This window comes from Camelus bactrianus, chromosome 6 (genome assembly GCF_048773025.1).
Source record: "Camelus bactrianus isolate YW-2024 breed Bactrian camel chromosome 6, ASM4877302v1, whole genome shotgun sequence".
In the NCBI taxonomy this organism is placed as follows: domain Eukaryota; kingdom Metazoa; phylum Chordata; class Mammalia; order Artiodactyla; family Camelidae; genus Camelus; species Camelus bactrianus.
The window spans coordinates 82,759,879-82,783,768 of NC_133544.1; the positions used below are offsets into that span (position 1 = coordinate 82,759,879).

Below are 23,890 nucleotides of genomic sequence, written 5' to 3' on the forward strand. Positions count from 1 at the left end.
ATTATAATTCTATTTGGTTATAAATTAAAGTTATTTTTTAAAGGAAATTAGAAGTGTGAACAGTAATTTATTTTCACTGTTTTCTAATTCTTTATGAATGTTTTGTATAAACATTAATGATAAAAGCATAGGAAGGGTTGCATAAATGAGACAAATCAAAGTTATATTTATCTACATGACTATGCCTATATTACCCCTAGATTTTTACATCTAAAGTATAAATTATTTGTTAAACCTCTCACTTTGGTTATAAAGTTTGGGATCCCAAAGCCAGTTTCATAGGGCATTTTCATTCATGACGATATTGGCTGAATCATCTCGAAGTATGAAGTAGGCAAAGCTTGGTTGTTGATATGCTCAGTCTTTCCAAATTACACTCACTTTTCCCCTCAAATGGCTTGTAAGCTTAGCAGTGTTCAGTAATTGCATCATCTTCGACATAAACCTTTCTGTTTCACTTACAAAATTCACACTGTGAGTGCTTTAAGCAGCATAGTCATATATTCCTTCATTATTTCTGCTGAAAGTACCAGCTAAGCAGTTGCTGCCACTCTAATCGGGCACCAAAAATCACAGGGTGGCAGCCACCAGAAGTAAAGACTAAGCCACACAGTGGCGTTAGGAGGACATGAATCCTTGTTTAAGATCAAGAACAAGGTTATTTGTTCTGGTGACTTCCAGCGGTCCTTTAAGTAGATAATGCATGCTCAGGGAAATGAACTTCTGGTCTTTGAGTTTCTTGCCAGTTTATTTTGGCAGTTGTGTGTCTATCTCTAGTTCCCCCAGGTATGTGTATTTCTCTTTAGTCGTACTCCACACCATTACATTAAGGCACTGCATATCCCATAACTCTTGACCTCTGATTTGGGCATAGCACATCTATTTGTGAATTGTTGAAAAAAGAAAGAAATGTGATAACATATACTAGGGGTTTTTTTAAACCACTTTTTAATTGAAATATAGTTAATTTACAATGTCATGTTAGTTTTAGGTGTCCATTAAAGTAATTCAGTTATATATGTGTGTGTGTATATATATGTGTGTGTGTGTGTGTGTGTATATATACACACACACACACACACACATATATATAAATTTTACATATATATTTTTCATATTCTTTTCCATTATAGGTTATTACAAGATACTGAATATAGTTCCCTGTGCTATACAGTAGGTCCTTGTTGGTTATCTGTTTTATATGTAGTAGTGTGTGTATGTTAATCCCAAACTCCTAATTTAGACCCCCCTCAAGCTTTTTTTTAAATTTACATTTTGAGTATATTCACAGTACTTTTGGTATTCTAAAGATTTTTTTCTAAAGATATTAATTATAATTAGTGTATAATAAAATCAAAAGATGAATCATTTATCTAAAAGAAGCACTCAGTGATCATGTAATTCCAGGGTGAAATTACACAAATCATGTAACTCATGGTATATACATTGTAATTCGTGATCCTCAAAGATCCATGTTGAAAACTTGAACCTACTTTTGTTAGCCAATGTCATGACAAGCTAGGTGCATGGCTGGATGAGATCTCTGAGAAGCACCATTTCCAGGACCACCATCCAGGGCATTTATTTATGGAGGTCTGTGTTTGTGTTCAGCAGTGCAAAATTCAGACATGCCTAGGTGGTGGATAAATAACTGAAATATGAGAGCAAAGTAGGATCAAATTATGTACTGACATTTTCTTTAATCCATGTGTATTTTGTCTTTTCACCTTTATTGTAAGCTGTGCTATCAATTTTTAAGTCTTTTGTTAGTGTTCAAATGAAACAGGGTTTCTTGAGAGAAATAACAGAATTGAACACTTGATGCTTCTGATGTCTGTAAATGATCTTGTTACTCAAGGTTTAAAAGAAATGGTCTGTAAGCACAAAGCTGGCATAATTCAGTGTGTCTTTGCTACTCATCTGTGTGCTTAGTTAAATCCTGGTTTTAACAAAGTCTGGGAAAACAGAACTGCTATGGAACACACTCTTTTTGTCAGAAGCTCACACACTGGACCCAAATCAGATATTAAATTCACTTGTTCAATCAGTGGGCAGTGAAACAGGGGCATCTTGTTTATGTTGTCAATGTGAGAGGAATACAAGTGTGAAAGAACATTCTGGTTGGAATACAGCATTTCAGGAACTGAAGTGATTGGAGACAGGGTTGCCAGAGAAAGGGAGACTCCTGGGTTGTTACTTTTGGGCAGCACTAGAGTCTGCGGGAAATTGGACTTTTTGTGTGGACACACAGCACTCCCGGTTGAGAGATCACTCATCGATCCCGGTGGCACATCACAGTCTAATTAAGCCACTTCGCATTTGTGAATGGGAAATTTTTAAGAGGCTGAAATTGCTCTCTCTTTCAATCAAAGACTGTGGGAGTCTTCTCTCCTTTTCACAGATACAGTCGAGGAATTATTTAATTGCTGATGTGAGAGGATATGCTGGTATGTGGATTAACTAGGTTCTGTTTTTAAAGCACTTAATGTTTTTGTCTTGCAGGCACTTTTCATGTCTGTCTTCTAAATACATGTGCCCTGGTGTCCCTGCTGTAATGAGCACCTTGCTAGCAAATATAAACGCTTTCTACGCTCACACAAGCGTTTCAACAAATGTACAGGTTTCTGCCTCAGATCGATTTGCCGCTACCAACTTTGGTGTAAGTATTATTTTTTGAACTTGAAAATTCCCAGTAGCTTGTGGGAGTTAGAGTTTCAAGGGGTTTTGGATTCCAGATAGTCTTAGAATATTATTGCAGAAGGTACATCTTCGGGAGTTTCAGTATAATAGACCAAAGCTTAAAGTTTATTTGAACCATATTTAGTGAAATATATTTATTTGACAGTCAATAGGCATCTTCATTAAATTACAGCTTCCTATCTGGAACGACTTTTTCAGTGGGGAATGAATTTTGTGATAGAGTACTGGGTTTTATGGGAAATTCTCCGTGTGTGCAAATTTGGGATTCACCGTTTTAGATGTTGTTCTCTGGCAAGTGTGAGCTTGGTTGATCTCTCTGGAGCCTTTTGGGCTCCATCTGCACTTCCTGTTGGTTTCTACTGGTACTGGTGTACAAGGACATATCTTCTAAGTAAAAAAAAAAAAAAAGTTAGCTGTATGAAGATTTCAAGAGAACTATTTGTACCTAATTAAGACAGTCTACCTGAAGTATTCAAATGCATCAAAAACCCATTGAAAAGTAAAGATGCGAAGATCCTGAGGAGTATTTACCTGTTGTGCCTGTCACCAGAACCCATTCTCTCTAAGCATAATTGAATTGAAATTGACAAGACTAGAAATAGGATAGAAAATAACAGTAATCCTGGTAAAGTGGTGATGATATAAACTAAGAATTGGTGGGGGTGGAATTTGAAGGACAGATTCCAGAGCTTTTCAGGGCATAGAATCAACAGCACTTGGTATCTCTAGTCCTATGAGCAGTGAGGGAAAGGGAAAGATACCTGGAAAGATTCCCATGGTTTTGTCCCGGGCACCTGGGTAGACGGTAGCTCTGTTCAGTAACCCCATGAGACAGGTAGTTCTGTTCTCCTTTGTTTGTGGAGGAAATTGAGTTCCATTGTAGGAAAGTGATTTCCATGACACCATAGTTACTCTTTTCACTTCACTTCCAAATAGGTTCACTGAATAGATTTTTGTTATTAAGTTCTTACAAATCAAATTTTGGGGTATATATTGCAGAGTAGAAACAGATGAGACCCAGCAAATAAAAGAGTATAAAGCCAGTAGGAAAAAAAAAGTGCTGCTGTGTTTACTCTTTTCCTGTCCTTTTCATCTAAAAAAAAATATGTGAAGTATGTGAGATGTGTTGGAATGAGTCAAAGGAAAAAGCAGTTGTTACTTAATGACAAATGAAAGCAAATACTCGTAGAAGAGAACATTGGGTTAGGAGTCCTGGGGGCGGGCGGGGGGCTGCGTTTGTTTTCACATTTAGCAAGTCAGTTCAGTCATTCAAGCCTCAATTTCCCAATCTGTTCAGTGAGGATAGCGATTATTGCTCTAACACGTTGCTCAAATTTAAGACGAAAATCAAATGAGGTAAAAGATGATAAGCTACTTTCTAAGAGTGAAAACTCTATAAATGTAAGGTGTGAGGATTTCATCTCTCCTGCTTACCTGCAGTATAAACAGTGCACCATCAGCCACTTTCTGTTAGATAGACTCCTGCAAGAACCGGGACCAAGGAAAACTCCCTGGCCAGCTCAACAAAATACTATTATGACCATTACCAGGTCATAGTACAGTTTTGTTATACAAACCTCAATTCTGTTAACAGTGTTCATTGTCTTGGGATTTTACCTGTAACATAAAGCACTCAGTGTTATGACGTTGTTTTACTTTTAATATTCTGCCTGGGTATATTGTAGAGAATAAGCCAACGTTGTGGAACACTGAGCCTTTCTACCTCTGAGTAGAAAGACGTGTTTCAATGATTAATTTCCACCATAAAAGCTACCTGGAGGAAAATGAGATCGCATGCGCCTTTACTTCATGCTGACCCAAAGAAGAGAAATCAAATTGATTTCACTACTTTGCAGTATTTCAGTAGCAACACAGTAATAACATTTGTAAATCAAATAACTTACTTGAGAAGAGGGTCTAAAAAGAAATCTTTCTTCAAACTACATCTTGATAACTTGGTGATTTGATATGTCAATTTGGCTAGATTTTTCTCTGCCTATTGAAAATAATGCTATTTGATCAGTCAAATATACTCAAGTGTAATGTTTCCCACCTCTACTTTAGGGCCGGGAGTTCTTAGTTATCTGACTTCTGAAGCTGTACTGTCACATGTGACTCAGGAACACCATTAAATTAGCCACTTTTTATCTTTTTCAAAGGTGTAATCCAGACATTTTGAGTCTCCCAAAAATAAACCAATGGAAAAGCTTTCTTACCAATAAGGATTGTAAAACAAATGTTAAGAAAACCATTACTCTTTCAAATTCAGACTTGTTGTGTACAAGTGTTATTTAAAGTCATGGTTTGGATGAAAAATGTTCAAGAATAAAGTGAAAAGGGTAGAACCCTTAGGTGTGGAGGGAAGGGAAAAGCAAAGTTTGCTGAGGAAAATGGTTAGAAAAGTTGGATAAAAGTTATAATAAAAATTACACATGAAAGATAAGGCAAAACTATTTTAAGAAAAGAGGAGCATCTAATATTGTCAACTGCTGCAAAAAGTTTGAGTAAAACAGGGAAAGAAGTCAGCCCATTGGATTTGGCAATTAGGAAGTCATTGCTTACGAGTGAAGCAGTTGAGCTTAAAGCCTAATTTCATAGAGATCTTCAGTGAATGGCATATATGAATGGTTGTGTAAATTAGGGTTCAATTATTCCCTAAAATATAATACAATCTTTAAAAATCAGGTTTTTAAAGAAAGGTTTGTATAATTGAGCAATACCCATGAAATAATGATAAATTAAAATATGTACATACAAAACTCTATAGTCTAATTCCAACATTGAAAACACACACACATAAATATACACATACATACTAGTTTAGGAATAAGCCTGAAAGAAAATGTGCCAAAATGCCAAAGGTGCAGCCGCATAGTGGGATTAGAGCTAATATTTAGTTGTTTTTGTTTTGCATTCATCTGTTTACTAAAATTGTCAATTTCTCTGTATGAAACTTGTATTTGATAATAAAAATGGAAAAAAAGAGTGAAAGTGGGTGAGGAAAGGAAAGATTGTTCTGTTAAGGAACTTGAATGAGAGGATAAATAGAGATTGGTCAAGAGTAAAAAGGTTTTGCCATGAAAAACCAGATTATTTTTACTGTCTGGTTGGATAGGATTTTTTACCATTTAGTAAGATAAATGTGACCGTATTTATAGATTGTTAGGATGGGAACTAGCTGCAAGTTGCAGATTTATCAGATGGGGAATAAGTGACGCAGTAACATCCCGGAGGAGAAAGAAGTAAGTGTAGTCACGAGGGCAGAAGGAGGGACATTCTGTGGCATTGGGTAACAGTGATAATAAAAATCTGAAAATTCTTCTTCTTTGGAATGCAAAAGGACAAGTTCTGTTCTGAAATTTGAGGAGATAGTGTGTGTGAGTCCTTGAGGAGAATGCTTTTGATATAGGAGTGGAAAACTGAAGGAGTGACACCCTATTTCCTTAATTTTCTGTATGGTTCTCTGCAGGACAAGAAATGCTCGTCCGTAAGACAAGGGCTATGATATAGACGCATGAGGTAGAGGAGGCTGAGAAAGGTCTGGGTAAGCTCCTGAAGGGAATAGAAAGATGAATGCTTTGGGGCCAAGTAAGAGGAATGCCTGGTAAAGCTGAAGGTCTTATTTGAGATTGGGAAGTACGAATCTGTTTCCACCGCAACTCATGTGGCTGTGATTTTTTTTTTTCTCAGAATTTCTCAACATTCAGATACTAATGTAGTAAGAAATACAGCAGATGGTTAGATTAACTCTAGGGGAAAATTTTACAAAAAAAAAAAAAAGGCAATGGAAGGGTAAGAGAGTTAATATATAGGTGATGCTGTCAAAAGAAAATTGAAGTGATCATCATGGAGAGTCTAGGTTTGATAAGTGGCACCATGAGAGAAAGAGAGACAGAGACAAAGGATTTGTGTAGGAACATCAAACATTTAGTCAATATTACAAAAGGGAAGTCTCAGGTCCAAGATATATTTCTGGGAGTAGATTGCTGTGAATTAAGTGTAAAACAGTGCTGTTCTGGGGCTAGTTTGTACCTGCTGAATTTGCAGAAGTATTGCAAGCTGGTTGTAGAATACAGCCATCCTGGAAGCTGGAAATACTTGAAACTGGAAATACTACAATACTTACATCATGAAAATTGGCAAATGTTAAAAATCAAGGCTTTCTTTCTTTTGGAGAGATGATTTTGCAGCGTATCACTGAGTGCAAAGATTGCTGGAAATCACGGAGAGGAAAGAACTTTATTGGATCAGACATCTCTGTGGATGTTAAAAACACCGTGGGTAGAGCTAGAGTTGGAAAGGAAGACAGCTCCATGAGGTGGGGGGTGCATATTTCAACTCTGAAGAAGTCTTTAGGAAACTTATTTAGTGAGTTATCTTAAGCACAAATAGCAAATTAATTATTAGTAAAATTGATGTTTATCTAGCTCAGTTTTTTTTTTCTTGGTCATAGATACCCTTTTTGGCATAACAAGTATGCTAACACGTACTCCTTTTTCATCACACATACTCTTGTTTGTCCACTTGTTCATTCAAGATGTATTTCTGTGGTCCTTCATGTAAGGCACTATGGTAGATAGTAAAGGGACTGAGATAAAGGTTGATCTGTGTTCTCCAGGGCTTACACTCTAATGGGATAGTCACATAACCATGTGTACAGTAACTGTAAATCCCTCCCCAAATGGGGTAAGCGTCAAAAGAGCTGATATTTATAAATTTGTGATTGAAGAGGAGGAAGTGACTGACACTCTTCAGAAGCTTATGGAAACTTGGCCAAAGGAATCGTGCTTTTAGGGATGAGTAGCATTTTTCAAAGTCCAAGAAATAATAGGGAAACCACCTTAGACCTGGGAAGACTTTTAAGTAAAGACGAGAAGCAGTAAAGATGCAAAAATAATTTCAAAGTTTGTATCTTCCTGAGTAGGGAAGGTAGAATAAAAGATGGATGTAAAAGAGGAAGCTGTGTAACTGGTTTGACATTAGATTGCTGAGGACCTTTAATGCCCACTAAGAGGTTTGAACTTCATTCTTGAGGCATAGTGTATAATCTGATAGACTTTCTTATTTAGAAAGATGACTGTGTAGAGGAAATGTTGCAGAGGGGAGAGAGAGAATGTGCAGGAGACAGGGAGTCAACTTCGGTGAAGGATGCGAACTACATTTGTGGTGGTGATCACTGTAGTGTACTCAGATGTCAAATTAGGATACTGTGCTCTTTAAACATATGTCATAATTTAAAAAATCAGCACCTCCCCCTAATCACAGAACCACACTCCCAACATGTGCATTCTTTTTCCAAATCCCCAGGAAATCAAAATTTCTGATAAAGTGACAAAAATGCTTATAATTATAGAAAATGCAAAAAAAAAAGTCTAAAACAATTTGCAAAGAAAGAAAAGACAAGACAATGCTCTAAAAATGAAAAAGGGAAATTAGGACTTAGCCAGGAAGAAACCTTTCTAAAGTTTAGTCAAACTAAGGGAAACATTAGGCTTTCTTGTTCAGTGAATGATAATATCTCGTGCTTTTCAAATTTGCCCATAAAGTTACTCTATATATACTCTTCAAATTTGTCACTTACTAATTACTGTGTTGATGATAGCATCTTTGTGATGGCATTTTATAACTTTGTGTTATCCCTGTTGGTATCAGTATTAATCTCAAATCAATAAGAAATGTAAATATATGTCCAGTATGTTCATATGATTAACATTAATTAAATTATCAAATATTATCAAAATAACCAATGCATTAAAACTACTTGAAATAGTTCTTTCCTGCTTAAAGAATGACTGCTTTTGGTATGACCTGGAAAGAAACCTTGTACAATTTGCTGGTCCAGGTCAGAATAATTTCATCCTATTCTTGTAAATTTTATAATAACCTAAAATCACGTTGAACACGCAGCTCAGGCTCCTCCCAGGGGACCTGAATCAGGTGAGGACCCCCAGAGTTTAAGCATCGTTAGTTTCAGGTTAAATCTACCCCTGCTGTCAGAGGAGACACTGAGAAACACAGGAATGGGAGAGAGAAACTCGGGATGGTGCAGACGTTTTTAAATACCTCATAAGCACTTTTCCTTTTGCAAGTCCCAGGATCCTAGGGAAACTTCCCAAGAGTGTCCTTGTGGGCGAGATACCACCTCCTCCTACTCAAAATTGCCCCTCTTTTCATGGGCCTAACCTGGCTCATCAACTGGTCTTATATGGCTCGTGAGATAAGAATGGATTTTACATTTTTAAATGGTTTTTTTAAAATCAAAAGATTATTATTTTGTGGTATGTGAAATTTTCATGTCAGTATCTGTAAACAGAGTTTTCTTGGGACACAGCCATGCTCATCTGTTTATATATTGTTTATGGAAGCCATTGTGCTACAGTGGTAGAGTTTAATAGTTGTGACAGAGACCACAAAGCTGAAAATATGTACTGTCTGGCTCTTGACAGATACTTCGCTGACCTCTGGTCTAGAGTTGTTCTTGTCAACTAATTAAACTAAATTTTTGATAACTGATAATAGTTAGTACTCATATTATAGATTTGGCCCCTACCAAATACCAGACTTACTCAGTCCTTCCCAAATACAAAGCACTGAATAATGCGGTAGTTTCAGATATTGCTGTGTGCCCCTCAGAGAAACCCTTTTTAATCACACAGTCTTTTCTTATTTCTCAAATCACACCATGTAGGTAATAAGCCTCCTCTGCTCTCACAAAGACAACCTCACTCTAGCTAAATAGAAATATGGTAAATAAAATTAAATTTCAAGCCACCCTGCTGCTTAAAAAATGCCTATCAAGATGCAATCAGCAGCGCACTTTTAATTTCACATCCTCTAATGTTGTTTGGGATTTAGCACCCCCAAGCCTGGTCGTTTCCTCCTCAGTTTTGTTTTCCTTGAATGTAAATTTTCCAGCTGGGCACTGAAGACCTAGGTGGGGAGACCAAGTGTGTGATCTGTATCAGTGAGAATTCTGTTCAGCTGCCTAAAACAGAAACTCAACAAACTTAAGTAAATAATTTTTCCCATATAATCTAAGCGCAGAGGTATTAAGGAATTCAGGGCTCGTGCAGCTGATCAGGAAGGTAATTTTTTGAAAGGATGGGCAGACAGTTAGGGTGAGGTGTGGGGGCTCCTTCTGGCTTCCTGCCTCACTGTTCTTAGCATGTTTAGCTTTTCCTCTTACAGTACAAGATGACGGGTGGACCTTCTCAAATCCAGTCTGAGTTTAAGGAGGGAAAAGGAGAGATGCACAAAGGACCGATGGATTAAAAAAGCCTGACGAAGAATTACAGAGCAAATGCTAATACAACAAATGCTCTTGGCCACGTGCTCTTCTGGAGTCTTTCCAGATTATATAATTCATTGATAATTTGCTGCCTGGGTCCATCCCCTTTAATAAGCTGGTGACGTCTCATTGGGCAAAACCATGCTACATGGCCATTCCTAGAGTAGAAGAGGCCTGGGAAGGGAGGCATTTCATAAAGGACACATTGACTCTTGAGGAAGGAAGAGAGGAAGAATGGATAATCGGGCAGACGACCAGAACAGTTGGTCCCAGTGTTTATAACAGGACCAGTGACTTGGGTCATAGTATGGTTGACCAGGGTCATGTCCTCTGTCTTAATGATTTGTACCAATCACACAGGTCACAGAAAGCAGCCAGAGACTGACATGTACACAGTGGTTTTCACAGTCATTGAATGATGAACTGTACTGTGGCCGAGACTAATGATTGTAGTGGCTCTTTTATTTTTCTATTTTATTTGGGAGCCACTGACTCATACCAGTGGAGGTAGGGGTTTAATAAAGGACAGCCTAGGTCACCTTCTCCCCTGGGAAGGAATGAGAGAGTAAGAAAGAAAATCTAAGACACTCATCGTATTTTTTTTTTTTGGCAGCTTTACTGGAAAGTCTTACTTGCCTAACAAGATGGCAAGCTTCTGGAAGGCGAGGTTCATTTCTTAGGCTTCTTCATTGCCTCCTCGTTGTTGGCACTCAAACTTAGTTCACTAAGTATAAGCCTCATAAAAGACAGTTTATTCAGGAAATTGGAGTTTCAACTGAGGAACAATTCATCAACTCCTGTTAATATTCAGCTCACTTCATCAAGATCTATGACTTCAAGGGATAAGAGTTCTATATAAATCCACCTTGTACATGAAACTACTAGGAAAAATATCTACTTTTGCTAATATATTCCGAAGTACAATTTAGTGTTTACAGAATATTAATGTAGGGAGAGACCTTTGCTATCATATACTACCACTCTGTTTATTTTTTTCACTTTTGATTAGAAATCTGAGAGTCAGAATGGTGTTTTGTCTCCCTATGAAGGTTGTGACTGATGTTTTTACTTTGTTTAACCCACACAACTGTATACTCATGCTTATTAGCAACACTCCTTAGTTCTTCTATGGAGAGGTTAGTCTAACCCTGATACAGCATCAGAAGGAAGCAGTGGTCATTTTTGTTGGCCTAATATTTTACGCATTTTTAGCACTAAATCATAAACATACTTTAAAGGCAGTCGATCCTTTCAGATTATGAAGTCTGTACTTGTTACCAAAAGGAAAATGCTTTGAGATTGTCTTTGACAACAACAGCAGCTGTTCCCACTCCCATAGATGGGAGAAGTTTAAAAACCTATCATTTAATTTTGGGGAGGTGGTGCGGTGTGCAGGTGGAGAAGGAGTGACGGGTTATATTTTCTCCTGCTGACTCATATGCTGTGAATCAGTACCGGGGCAATTCGGTTGTCTGGATTCTTTCTACATAACACAACTTTGGAAACTTTCTCACTTATCATATAGAGTCAGCGTGACTTAGGGGAAAGAGCATGGATTTGGTGTCAAAGGGACCTGAGTTTGAACCGCTGCTCTGCCACATAGCAGTTCTGTGATCTCAGAGAACTCACTGACGTCTTTGAACCTTTCTGTCTGTAAAATGGGGACAGCAACTCAGGCGAATTTGGTTGTGAAGACTACATTTAGAATGATGATTCTCTTCTTCTGTTTTGTGTTTGCTTTGTTCAGAGGGAAAAATTCATAAAGCTACTGGACCAGTTGCATAACTCTTTAAGGATTGACCTGTCAAAGTATAGGGTATGTACAAAATTATTTGCCTAAAGGTAAAAGATTCTGTTTGGCTCAGATGATTTCTTGTCATATTGTAAAAAAGTATATATATTCATTATGTAAGGGAAAAGTAAACATACTGACCTTGGAATCTTGGGTCCTGTACCAAGTAATCAAGTAGACATCCCTTGTTCAGGTACCTGGCCCACATAAGCCTACAGCAATACTGGGGTGTGTGTGTGTGTGTGTGTGTACAGCTTTAATTTTATAACTCTTTTACTAACCAGCAGACTGAGTGGCCCTCAGCTAATTCATGAAGCATACATAAGGCCCCGTCCTCATCTTGAGAGCTCACCCCTTCTTACTGAGAAATTCTGCTATTTCCTCAGCTTTTGAGAGTCCTACTGGGATTCACTGCTTAATTCACTCCTTCTAGATCAATCAAATGTGCTCTTTTGAAGCTGTCCAGAGTTCATTGTCAGCAATTGTATGCTTCACCGCCAGGTGAAATATACAAACTCACACAAACATATTCTTGTGTGTGAAAACATGTAATTTGAGTGACAAAATATCTTAATGACCAAAAAATTTAGTTACAGATTTTATTTACAAAAAAATAAATCTGCAGTAACAACTATGGCATTCTTTAACAGTTTATTCTAAACATCTTTCCATACCTGCACACATGTATCTCCCCTGCATTTATTTTTTAGTCTCTTATTGATGGTCTCTTTAACTGTACGATTCTGGAAATTATAATTCCAAATTTTGTCAAACTCACCTTTCATGTTGGAACTCTGGGCAGCACTATGGGGAGAGAACTGCTTTACCAAGCAATGAAAATTTTATTTGGAGGCAAGAAGGACCTTGAGGCCACCTCATCCACCAGCACTTTGACACCCCACCTCAGCTTGAGTTCATGACTATCAAAAAGTTACCTGTGGTTTCCCTGATGGCTCTTTAAAAAGCCTATCTGAGCACATGCTAATGTGAGAAATTTCTCAATGCTAAAATTGTTTCTTTGATTAAATATTTTTATAATTAGATCTTTCCTTTCCTTCAAAATTCTGAACATCTGCCATTTTTAGGTGACATTTCTCACCAAAGTTCAGTAACAGAAACTTTTTAAGTCCACAGAACTTCAGGGAAAGACTATGCAGTGCAGTCCTTTTTTTTTTTTTTTCCTCCTTTTTAACTGTTAAAAGTTTCTTCATGGCTAAAAGTAAACATAGCACATGTGAAAGTTCCAAAAAGTATTTTGAAAAAAATAACCCAGCTTGAGAAAATTATAGAAAAATATTTTCAAATATATGCCAACCCTCCGTCTTTCAGTAGGAAAACTATGCTATTAAAAAAGGATGAATAGCCTAATAAAACTGTGTTAATGATATTATTTTGTATGTTTTTATTGCATTGTGGGAATAGACAGACTGTGGCTTTCTAAAGACTAAGATGAGATTATTTCCAGCTTGTTCAGTTTCTGTGATGTTTTACAGAAAATAGTGTAAGAATACTGTGGGGCTACTTTTAAAATTTTATACAGTTTACTTCCCATTTCTTTCACAGAAAGCTGGTTGTAGTTTATTTCCCACTGGAGGCTTAATGTTGCTCATTTGCCCATTGTCTGTTTCCTAATTAACCAGGAGAACTTTCCTGCCAGCAATGCTGAAAGACTCCAAGATCTGAAATCCACCGTTGACCTGCTAACAAGTATCACCTTTTTTAGGATGAAGGTACGTCATTTGTTTTTGTCACTGTCCCCGCATGACATAACACATTTCTTCCCTGGAAAGTTCTGGCTTTACCCTTCTTTGATCAGTGTTTTTCATCCTCAGTGATTAGGGTGTGGTGCCTTTGCCTGAGCTAAATGAATCTTCCAGTGTAAGGTGTGTTGAAAAAAGGATTATCCTCAACACAAAAGATATTCTGATACACTTGGCTCAAATCTATCTTAAGCTCACTAAGAATGTTAAATGGAAATGGAGTTCACTTCGCGTTTTAGTTTTCACTCGAATGTCTCGCTGACTTATTCATTGCAACAGAGAAGCCGACTCTTTTAAGTGTACCCTAATTGTAGCAACTACCATTTTCTGCCCTGGGAATGTCTGTATCAGGATGGATGTGATTGCTTAATCTATTAGTATAATTAATTATTATCTACCAAGCTAGGCAAACATTTATTTTTAGATATATCTCCTTTGCTTTAATTGCATGTTCTCTGTAGTCATAACTTGGCTTGCAGGACAATTCATATAAAGCATTTCTTAAAAACATTTTGTCAGGCTCTGGACTAAACATGTTTGCTCTTTGAAAGAGTTTTATGAATTTTTTTTCAGGAAATTCCTATACAGTTGCCATTAAATTGGTATTTTATAATATAAGAGAGACAGAAAATAAAATAATATTCTATCAATCATCAGTCCTTCAACGTTCAATTAAAATCATTTTGTTTAAAGTCATGGTTCAATTAGGTGACTGGGATAAATAGTTTACATCAATGCTGATCAACATCTGCAGGAAGGGTGTGCAGCGAGTGATAGTGAGACCCAGACTGGGCTCAGTGGGAAAGGGGATGCCTGCCATTGACATTGAGGGGTGAGGGATGGGAGAGAGGGGAGGGAGTGCCAGCAACACTGCTGCATACCTGCCCTGCCTTTCCTCAGTCACCAGCCTGGCGGTGTTTAGGAAACAAAATAATCTCAAACTTGCAGCCCTTTCTCCCCAGCCCTCACTGCCAACTGATGGCCTTGCTTCTGATTTCATTGGAAAAAAACAGGAGCAGCTCCTGGAGACCTGAGACCACGTGCTCCCACCACCCACCCCTCTGCCTCCTTACCTGCATCTGTGTCCATTTACTCTTCCTTCTTTTTTTTTTTTATTACTATTGATTAGCTGTCTGTTCTCCTAGAAAAGGCCATCTCTTCCGCTTGTGCAATTAATTGCACCCCCTTCTGAGTACACATACGTCGGTCTAGCAATCCTCCCCGCTCACCTGAACTTTCAGACTTCCCCTCTCTCCTGAATATTCTGTCACCAAACATGCCATCAATTTTCCAGTCTTAAAAATACTGCTTGACTCCACTTTCTTCTCCAGTTACTACCCTAATTCCTCTTTTCCTTTAATACCGAAACTCCTCAAAATAGTCCTTTGTATGTTTTCTTTCCAATGTATTTTCTCACATTATCTTTTGAACACATTTTCTCCTCTCATTATCTTTTTTTTTTTATTGCAGACAGTAAAATTCATTGGTTTTGTTATACAGATCTTTAGTTTTGACAGATGTGTGGCTGTATAACCACCACTACCATTATGATCCACAACAGTTCCATCAGCCTCCAGAATTCTCTTGTGCTTTTCCTTTATAGACAACCCTTCTCCAACCCCTTGAAAAGCCACTGATCTGTGGTCGTTCCCCTACAGTTTTGCCTTTTCCGGAGCATCATGTAAAGGAAATAGTAAGCTATGTAGTGTAGCATATTGGCTGTTCATCCATCTTCTTGAGAGTATCTTCAGTTCCCTCCTTTTTATTGCTGAGTAGTAATTCTTTGTTATGCATGTATTCCAGGCCTTTAGGTTGTTTCCAGTTTGAGGTCATAACAAATAAAACTGTTACAAATATTCAGGTACATATTTTTAGTGTTAATGTAAGTTTTCATTTTCCTTGGGTAAAGACCTCTGAGTGAGTTTCTTCAGTCATTAGGTAAATGTTTGTTAAACTTTACATGAAATGTCCCCTGTTTTCAAAGCAGTTGTACAGTTTTGCATTCCCAGCAACCGTGTATGATTGTCCAGTTGTTCTACATCTTCTGGTGAATGAAGCTCTTGATATTTTTCATGATTTTAATTTTTTTCAACCATTCTAATAGGAGTGACATTTTATCTTACTGTGTTTTAAATTTTACTTTTATATTTCTTAATAGTGTTCATCACCTTTTCTTGGGCTGATTTGCCATCTGAGTTTATTTTATGAACAGTTTGCTGAAATGTTCTGCCCGTTAGGTTATTTTCTTATGGGGCACTGAGTTCTTTACGTGCTCTGGATACAAGTCTCCGGTCAGGTACTTTATTTGCTAGTAGTTTCTCCCTGTATGTGCTTTGTCTTTTCATTCTCTAATGCTGTCTTTTGCATAGGACAGGTTTTTAACTGATAAAATCTGCTTTACCAATTTTTCTGATTATGGATAGTACTACCAGCTAAACTAAGGTCACAAAGAGATTTTCCTGTTTTCTTCAAGTTGTACTTTACCTGTTATGTTTAATCCTGAGTTCCATTTTGAGAGTCTTTTTTTTTTAAGTAAGGTATGAGGTATGGGCCAAGGATTATTTTGTATATGTGTGTTCAATAGTTGTAACACCATTGATTGAAAAGATCATTCCTTATTAATTGAATTGTGTTTCCATCATTATTAAAAATCAGTTGGTCATATTTGTTTGGACTCAGTGTTGTCCAAATGTCTATAATTTCACCATTATCATGCTGTCTTTATTTTTTTTCATCCAATTGACTTTTTTTTTAATTGAAGTATGGTCAGTTACAATGTCAATTTCTGATGTACAGCATAATGTCCCAGTTATGCATATATGTATATACACATATATTCATTTCCATATTATTTTTCATTAAAGATTATTACAAGATATTGAATATAGTTCCCTTGCTATGCAGAAGAAATTTGTTTTTTTAATCTATTTTTGTATATAGTGGTTAACATTTGCAAACATGCTGTCTTGATTACTGAAACCTTATAGCAAATCTTAAAATTAGATAGTGTGAGTTCTTCACCTTTTTTGTTTTTAAGAATTGTTTAGATGATAGTTTATTTCTTGTTGGGATTGCATTAAATCTATAGGTCGATCCACAGAGAACTGAAATTTTTTAAATATTAAATCTTCAAATTCACCCTTATTTTTGGAGTCTACTCCAATCAGAATTTTGCCCCATCACTTCACCAAAAATGACCTTGTCAAAAATCACCAGTGATCATCACTTTGCTAAATCTAGTGGTCAGTTATCAATCCTTGTCCCACGTTGTTCAGTTTCACTTAATATATTCCATCCATCCTCCCTCCAGGAAAGCTTTTCTTCCCTAGACTCCAGACACCCCTCTTGCTTCTTTTTCCTCCTGTCTCATTGACTGCTTTTTTCTCTTCTCTACTATTTTATTCTTTCTCATTTGTCTGATGTCACTGGGCTAGAATTACCCAGGATTTATTTTTGGGACCCCTTCTCTTCTCTGTCCAGACTCATCTAGTCTCATTTCTTTTAATTCTTCTCTTAGCTCATACTTCCCAAACTTAGATCACTAGTTCAGGCATCTCCACTACTCCAGACTCATTTACCCAAATGTCTACTTGAAATCCACTTGTATGCATCATAGGCTTCTCAGTCTTAACCTGTTGGTAATTGAGCCCCTGATCTTCCAAACACAGCCTTGCTCATCTAAGTTGAGGATACCTCCCTTGTACCAGTTACTTAGGCTAAAACTTTGGGGTCCTGACTCCTCTCTTTCTCTCACACCAATCATTCAATCTGTCAGCAAATCCTGTTACCCCTTCCCTCCAAAATTAACCAAAATAAAATTTCTTCTAAGAACTCCTTGCTTTGCACCATAGCCTAGGCACTGTCTTCCATGACTGAATTACTGCTCTAGTCTCATGGCAGGTCTTTCTTTTTCCATAAGGCTTCCTCATACTGCCTTAAGGTGAGGTGGTATAAGGGAGCCTTAAAAAAAGTAGGTTACCTTGCTCTTCTGCTCAGATAGTCAGTTTCTTCCCACCTTGCTCAAAGCTAAGATTCTTACAGTAGTTTCTATGTGATTTTCCCCCTTGTCTCATCCTCTTACTTTTCTAAATTCATCTACTGTTGGAGTCCTCTGTACTAAATTCTGTTCCACTGAAACACTTGCTATCCCTCTTCTTCGTTCTATTTTTCCTGCAACATGCATCATGTGATATACTATATTGATTGATTTATTATCAACTTATTAGCTTCCTGAGGAAAGTGATTTTTGTTTCTTTTGTTCCTTGCAGTATTACCATTGTCTGATATATAGTAGGTGGTAAATATCTGTTGAGTGATTGAATGAATTATAAGTGAATATAATCCTGATTAGTGACTTTGTTTCTGTTTGAATATTTAGTTATGCTCATTTTCTGAGTTGTCACATCAGAAAGTTAAAGGAGGTGTTTGTACATTTAAAATATTTCTAAGACCACATTTTTCCTGAATACAGAAATATCAACTTAAAGTGTTTATTGAATATTGTTTGAGTTGTTTATACTGTTTATACAGCTTTTGAATTTAAGCAGATACTTTTTCCATCAGGTTCTGGAGCTGCAGAGCCCTCCAAAGGCCAGCATGGTGGTGAAGGACTGTGTCAGGGCTTGCCTGGACTCTACATACAAGTATATTTTTGACAATTGCCATGAACTCTATTCCCAGCTCATAGACCCGGTAAGAAAAGATGCTCGTCTACTTTCTGTTTCTAATAACTGCTTCCATAAATTTTGAATGACAGTAAGTGGGAAAGTACATTGATTCAATTTCACATTAACTACATACAGGTTTTATGAATTTCCTTATGTTTCCTTCACATTTGAACATCACTTTTATATACGTGAATTATTCACTCCTTACAATAACTTCGTGTACTGAAGGTGGATATTATTCTTCAAGTTGTTCAGGTGAGGAGTCAGTTTCAAAAGAATTAAGTGATTTTGCTTAAGGTCACTCAGTGAGGAAATGGTAGATTTGGGATTAGGATTTAGGATTTCAACTCCTACTCCTGTTCCCTTCCCCTAACACATACTGCCTCTGTTACCATTTTATCTCATAGAAGTGATGGATGGGAGCATATTTATAGCATAGGATGGCAACACTGTCACATATGTAAACTAATTATTAAGAAATATTTCAAAACACAAAAGAAAATACAGAAAGTAAACCAAACATGCATCTGCTTACCACCTACATGGCCAACTGTTAACGTTCAGCAGTTGTACTCTGCTCTTCATTGTTTAAAGGCACTCACTGTTAGACATGAAATGGCATCTCACTTTGTACGTCCTTCAAATTTCATCTCCATTCCTCTTCCTTCAGAGATGAACACTATCTTAATATTGGTGAATTTGAACATCTTTTCACATATGCTCAAGGCACACTTCAGTTTTATTTTCTGTGACTCCCATTAATTCCTTGCTGATTTTTCTCTTGGCTTGCTCACCTTTTACTTAGCATTTATAGAAAATTCTAAAATATATTCTAGGTACTAATCTTTGTTGGTTATGTGATTTTTCATATATTATGCCCCTCTTTATAGGTGATGGGTCTTTTGTTGCATTGCAGTTTTTTAATGTACACTATGATTCATATTGCTATTACTTATGTAAAACTAGTGTTTGGGGTTGGCTTTTTTACGTGAATCTGTTGCGCCTCACTTACCTGAAGAATGCAGTTGCTCCACCAGATATTGAAAACTGCAGTTACCTGTGCAACTTCCTGGTTACTTGAGTGGGAAGGATTCTAGAAAGCATATTTTGGGATGAAAGCGAGTGGGACTCACTAGGTTTCAAGCTGACTTTCTCATAGTATTAATCCTTTCTGGGGTCACTGATTCCTTAGCCTAATAGGAGAAAATAACTAAAGCTGGAGTCTGTCATTGCGTAAGCTAAAGAGCGTATAACCACGTAATTGTTCATAACTTCAGCTGAGCATCCCCACTAGATGTGCTCTAGCTTGGAAACTTGGTTCTCTGGGATTTCTAGGGGTTAAATTGTCTCTCACTTATAATCTACCCTTGGGTGGCTTTCTAATGGCTCCCCTTTGTCTCTTCTCCACTCTCTCTCTTCCTCCCACAAGGCTCTTTCAATTCTTCTCCATTTTCAACATCATTGTCTTTTATTTTACCCAAAAGATAAAAATGAAGCTTTTTGTTACACCATATAAGTTACCCATACATAACATCATAATCAGTCTTACCAGACTTCACCAGCCTTAATTTTCTACTCCTTGCAATTCAGAACTCAAATTGATACCCTCTCATGAGCTCTAAATTCTGTTCATTTCTATGTATCGGCCATCCTTTTCTACAGCCATATGTTTATCCTTTTCTGTATTCCTAAAACATTCTTCCCCATCCTCTGCTTCCATCAGAATCCAACTTAAATATGACCTCCTCTCCTACTAATTCACATTAAGTGGATAAATCAAATCATCAAGGTCAAGTGGCATACCTTATTTAGTGTCTTTCTAATATGTTAATAATAATAAATAACAGTTTTATTTATAGAAGATATGTAGAAATAGGCACAGTTCCCATAAAGCAACCATGCCTCTAACAAAAAGCAAATAGATCATAACATCAAAATGAATATACTATAGCTTAATATTTGTTGACTTGACTTTAGGAAATGTTTATGTGATTTTCTAACCAACTGGTATTCTTTTTAGGTAGATAGAGCTATAGATCTTATATGAAATCTTGTCAATGTAAGGACTGTTTGGAGCTAAGCTTTAAATTTAAGAAAAAGACTTTTCCTTAAAGATTGTTATTCCTTGAAATTCTAAAGAAAGCACCCATTGGACCTGAATAATTTAGGAATCTGATCCTCCCTAGAGCCCTTCTGAAACCATCCAGAAACAGCTGTATTGATTAAGGCTTATCTTCTTTCTGTTAACTGAGCCATTCTCCTAGAAACTCAAGTTAAGAGCTTTTTTTTTTTTTTTCCCCTCACACTATACGCCTGAATGTCCTCAAATTCTGATGGCTTTATCTTCAAAATTAAATACCTTATCTTCATAATACATCCAGAATCTAACCACTTTTCACCACCTCCATGCTCCGCCTGGTCTGAGCCACCATCATTGCTCACATGGATTACTTTGTAATTTACTAATAGAGCTCAGTGCTTCTACCCTGCAACCCGTGTCTGCTCTCAACAGAGCAGCAAGAATGATTCTTTTAGAAAGTAAGTCAGATCACATCTCTTTTGCTTGTAATGGTCTTAATTCCCTTCATTTCAGTCAAATTCAAAGTCCTTTCAATGGCCTGTAAGACACAGGATCTTCCCATATTGCACCTTCCACCCGACTTACTCTGTCACTCCATCCTTTATACACATCATCATGTGAGTGGAGAGCCAAGTAAGCGCTTGCCCACAGGAAAGTAACATGAACAGTGCTGTGCCCCAGTCCCCATCACAGTGCCTGGATCATAGGAGGTGCTCAAAAATGAATTTGTGGAATGAATTGAATAAATGAATAAACAATAACTTTTCTCAAACAATATAAGAATTTATTAAAAAAGAATTTACAGGCATATTTAACTTCTTATAAACAAGGCTGAAAGAGGTGCCCTGTTTTGTGGTAGACTCTTCAGTGCTTGCCTCCTGCAGTTGTACTGGGTTGTGTCGCAGGGTCCTGGACGAGATGTAGGAGGAGATGATGAAAGGCACATCTAGTCGCAACTCTTAAAAACATCCTAGAGTATCTTCCTGCTCTCTCTCCTGCTGCAGTAACCTGGAGGGACACACACTCCAGATGATGTAGCTACTAGGTGGAGGAGGGCTATCCAGCCAGCTATGAACTTTGGATATTTAAGAAGTAATCTATTACTGCATTAACTCATGGAGATTTGGAGATAAATTTCTTGCCACAGCAAACTTGGCTTATTTTGACTAATAGGCCTTCAAATCCATTTCCAATTTGCCACCCAAACTATCTACTTAAAAAACATCTGTGTTCAGATGACTGTCCTGTCTGTAATCCCTGTTCACTCATGGCATTAAGTCCAAAGTCTTTGCTGTTATCCAAAGGCTGGCTAAGATGTGAGCTCTATCTTTCCTTATTTCAAGTTAATTTCTACCTTGTTTTGTACGATCCAGGACACTAAACTCTACGATGCCTTCATCAGCATTGTCTTTAACTACCTGGATTTGCTTCCCCCGCCCCAAACCCCATCATTACTAATTCTGTCTCATCTGACCTTTCCTTCAGAAAGGACCTGTCTTAGCTGAATTAGGTGTTCCTGCTCTCTGCCCTCACAATACCCTAATGTGTCACCACCAACACACTTATCATGCTGAATTTATTTGGCATATAATATGTTTGTCTGGCTTGTCGTCCCCACTAGACTGCGTGTTTCATCTTGTAGCCCCAGTGCTCAGTGCTGTGCCTGACAGAGTACAGTGATAAAGTAATTAATTAACAAGAAACAAATTTTATAAAAGCAGCACTCTGTTACTTAGTTATTTATAGTCTGTTTCAGTGACTCCACTTCCAAGTCTGTGGTCAAGAACATGATCTCTGATACCAAAACCCCTGAATTCAAGTCCCGCCTCTCCTGCTCATTAGTTTGTGACCTTTGATGGGCTAGTCAGCCTTAGTTTCTTTATCAAGACACGCTTTATCTGAGTTCTCTCTAGATAATGTAGTGCCTGAAACCAAAAAAAAAAAAAAAAAAAAAGAATTTCAGGGTTGTTAGACACAGTATAATTCTGATTATTTAAATGTGGAAGCATATTTTTTTCTCCAAAGGGGTTTTGAAGAACCATATAAAAATAGTCCTCAGAATAAAAATGAAAAACAGATTTGAGAAAAAAGTTGAAGTTGTTGCAGTTAGAAGAAATAGGACTGTGGTCTGCAGAGGCCAGCTGCCACTCACGGAGCAGCGTTTACCTGGGCTGAATCGCCAGGCCCGTGTTTGTCCTTCAGTTTAGCATAACTCAGAGCGCAGGTGTGGCAGTGTGGACATAGGTGACTGATCTCCTGCATAAAGGCACATGAGAGACCAATCTACAAACTAACTCTGTGATTGAATTATATTTTATTAATAATGAGTTTAAGAATCGTCTCATGTTTATTAGCCTTTTGAGTAACAATTTTTTTTATAAAAAAATGCCTCTTCATATCTTGTACCTATTCTTTAAAATAGAATCTGTCTTCTGGTTGCTATTCTGGAGTTATTTCATTCTTTGTCAGCTTTTGGCATTGCAGAGATTTTTCACAATCTGTCTGTGTTTCTCTATCTTTGTCACAGTGTACATTTATAAAAATTTTCTATTTTAATATAATCAAATTGACCAGTTTTTCTGATTAAAATTTGAGCTTTGGAGTATTAAAAAGTCCCACTCACCCTCAAGTAGAGGGTCTCCTTATATGGAATTGAACAGAATGGGTGTGTTCTAGGTTGGTAATAATGTAGATCAGGAGGAGATGAGATTGTGAAATGATGATAAAGGAATAGGTGGAACGATGGATGGACAGGCAAGACAGGTGGATATATGACAGGTGCAAGGTCAAGGTACCTGTATTTGAGATTCCAATATTTCCCCTACCTCAAGTAAAAAAAAAAAAAAAAAAGAGTAAGTTAAGCCTACATTTCTGGAGCAAAATATTCTGTTTTTGTGTATATGGAATCTAGTACCTAATCTTCATAAAACCTTTCAATTGATATGAATTTGGCATCTAACAAGTATAGAACTGGGTTAGATGTATTATTGATTTATTATTATTATTACCTGTTTCACATGGTCATACACAGCGATAGGAATGGTGACTCCTGAAACTGCATAAGGTTGTAGACGTAGAACCACCCTGGAAGAGTCTAGAAGTAGAACCAATATTGCATTATGTAATTTTGTTTTGTTGTGTTCCCACTGTAGAAACCTTTGTTCTTAAAGATGTACTTCATTCACAAATAATGACAGGCAAAAACGAATTAATCTATGATGTGCTTCTTGGTAATTTTTTAAATCTTTAATTAAAGTGTTTAAAATGTGCTGTTTCATTGAAGGTTATACATGGAGTCAAGTCATGTCACTTATAATTTATTTTTTCACACTGTGACTTTTATAATTACTTGGGAAATTAATGGGTCTTGAATCTGCTGCTTTTAAAATACAGTTGTGGAGTCAGATGGGCATTCCAGTAAATCAAATTACTCCAAATTCATGAAAAGTACAGCAAACATAAATATGGAAACATACATTTTCTTATACTTGCTTGAGTCTAGTTCAGTGTTTCCCAGACTTCCCTAATCCTAAGAATCACCTGGGAGTTTACCACCTCAGACCCAATAAAATAGGGTATCAGTGAAGAATCCCAGAAATTCAT

At 37.1% G+C, this 23,890-nt stretch overlaps 1 protein-coding gene across 2 annotated transcripts in view; it reads left to right on the forward strand.

The window, feature by feature from the left end:
* The window catches only part of UNC13C (unc-13 homolog C), a 639,986-nt gene that overhangs the window by 406,684 nt on the left and 209,412 nt on the right, over window positions 1-23,890 (forward strand). For both annotated transcript variants that reach the window (XM_074366154.1, XM_045506261.2), the window contains 4 exons: window positions 2,503-2,659; window positions 11,736-11,804; window positions 13,421-13,510; window positions 18,104-18,232. In XM_074366154.1, coding sequence (XP_074222255.1) covers window positions 2,503-2,659; window positions 11,736-11,804; window positions 13,421-13,510; window positions 18,104-18,232 — 445 coding nt within the window. The remainder of the gene's footprint in view (window positions 1-2,502; window positions 2,660-11,735; window positions 11,805-13,420; window positions 13,511-18,103; window positions 18,233-23,890) is intronic.